A 1,217-nucleotide genomic window follows, 5' to 3' on the forward strand; every position below is an offset into this window, starting at 1 on the left:
TTTTGCAGAGAAGGGAATTGTATCGACGGGGTTGTAAAACACCGACGTTTAGAAACCAAAAAAAAAAGAAGGTAAAAATAATTTGACCTTCTTGAAAACTGTCCCCAAAACATCTGAACAGCAAAATATGATATCGTATAACGATAGGATTTGTCTTAATTACATTTAGTTACAGTAGAGCCAGGATCTAAATTGTGTCGATTAGCGTGTAAAAAGACCTTTCTTATAATATTCTTTTTAGCAGATAAGCCAAATGTACATATTCGTTTTACTTAAAGTAATAATTATTTTTAAGCGTGCTGGTATCTTATGACCAGTCGTTGAAAATTAATAGGCAGTTGTAAACACTCTCTGCCCAAGGCATGCTTCAAAGTCAGGAAAAACATTATGGGCAATGTTTACTTGCAAAATTTGTTGTGTATAGAACCATTCAGAGGAAATTGCGATCTCATCACACACCCCCCCTCCCCGAAACAAAAACAATTTTTTACACCTTTTTAAGCTTCAAAAGGCCGCATCTTGTATAACATTTTAGGTTTCTTTGTTCTTCGGACTTGGCAAAATCGTAACGTTTTAAACGATTAAACATATTACAGATCAGATGTACCTGTCACCAGCGTAGGTCCCATCATATTCGGGTTGTGTTTTATAATATCTACTTCACATTCCAATACCGTTGCAAACCTCAACTCGTAAATTCCCCCCCTCCCCCTCCCTCCTCACCCCCATAAAAAACAAAACAAACAAAATAACAGCAACCAAGCAACAACAAAACAACGAACAAACTCCAAACCTCCGCGCCCCTTCCTCCCTCCAACCCCTCACCCCCTTTTTTGGGCCTACCTCTATGAGCTGTCTCCCCTGAAGTGGGAAAACTCTCGGTTGGTGGCGCTTCGGTCGCATCTGCCGGAACTTCTCCACTGTGGTCACCATACTGTGGGCTTTCCGGGGACTAGGGGGTCGAGAGCCCGACCCTTCGTCGTTTGTGCTCATGCGCAGCCGGAAGCTGCTGTGTTTGTTCGCCAGAGAGTGCATGCGCAGTCGATCCACAGCTTGGGCCAGATACAGCTGGGAGTGAAAGATGAAAGAAATTAAAAGAGATGCAGCCGGGAGTGAATGATAAAAGAAATTGAAAGAGATGCAGCCGGGAGTGAATGATAAAAGAAATTGAAAGAGATGCAGCCGGGAGTGAATGATAAAAGAAATTGAAAGAGATG

General features: G+C 42.1%; 1 protein-coding gene across 1 annotated transcript in view; it reads right to left on the reverse strand.

Annotated features, from left to right (window-relative positions):
* LOC106011913 overlaps positions 1-1,217 on the reverse strand; it is a gene marked incomplete in the record, with an annotated part of 31,675 nt that overhangs the window by 4,657 nt on the left and 25,801 nt on the right. The window contains 1 exon segment of the mRNA XM_013083128.2: positions 844-1,071. Coding sequence (XP_012938582.1) covers positions 844-1,071 — 228 coding nt within the window.

This window comes from Aplysia californica, unplaced genomic scaffold, assembly GCF_000002075.1.
Source record: "Aplysia californica isolate F4 #8 unplaced genomic scaffold, AplCal3.0 scaffold00212, whole genome shotgun sequence".
Taxonomy (NCBI): Eukaryota; Metazoa; Mollusca; class Gastropoda; order Aplysiida; family Aplysiidae; genus Aplysia; species Aplysia californica.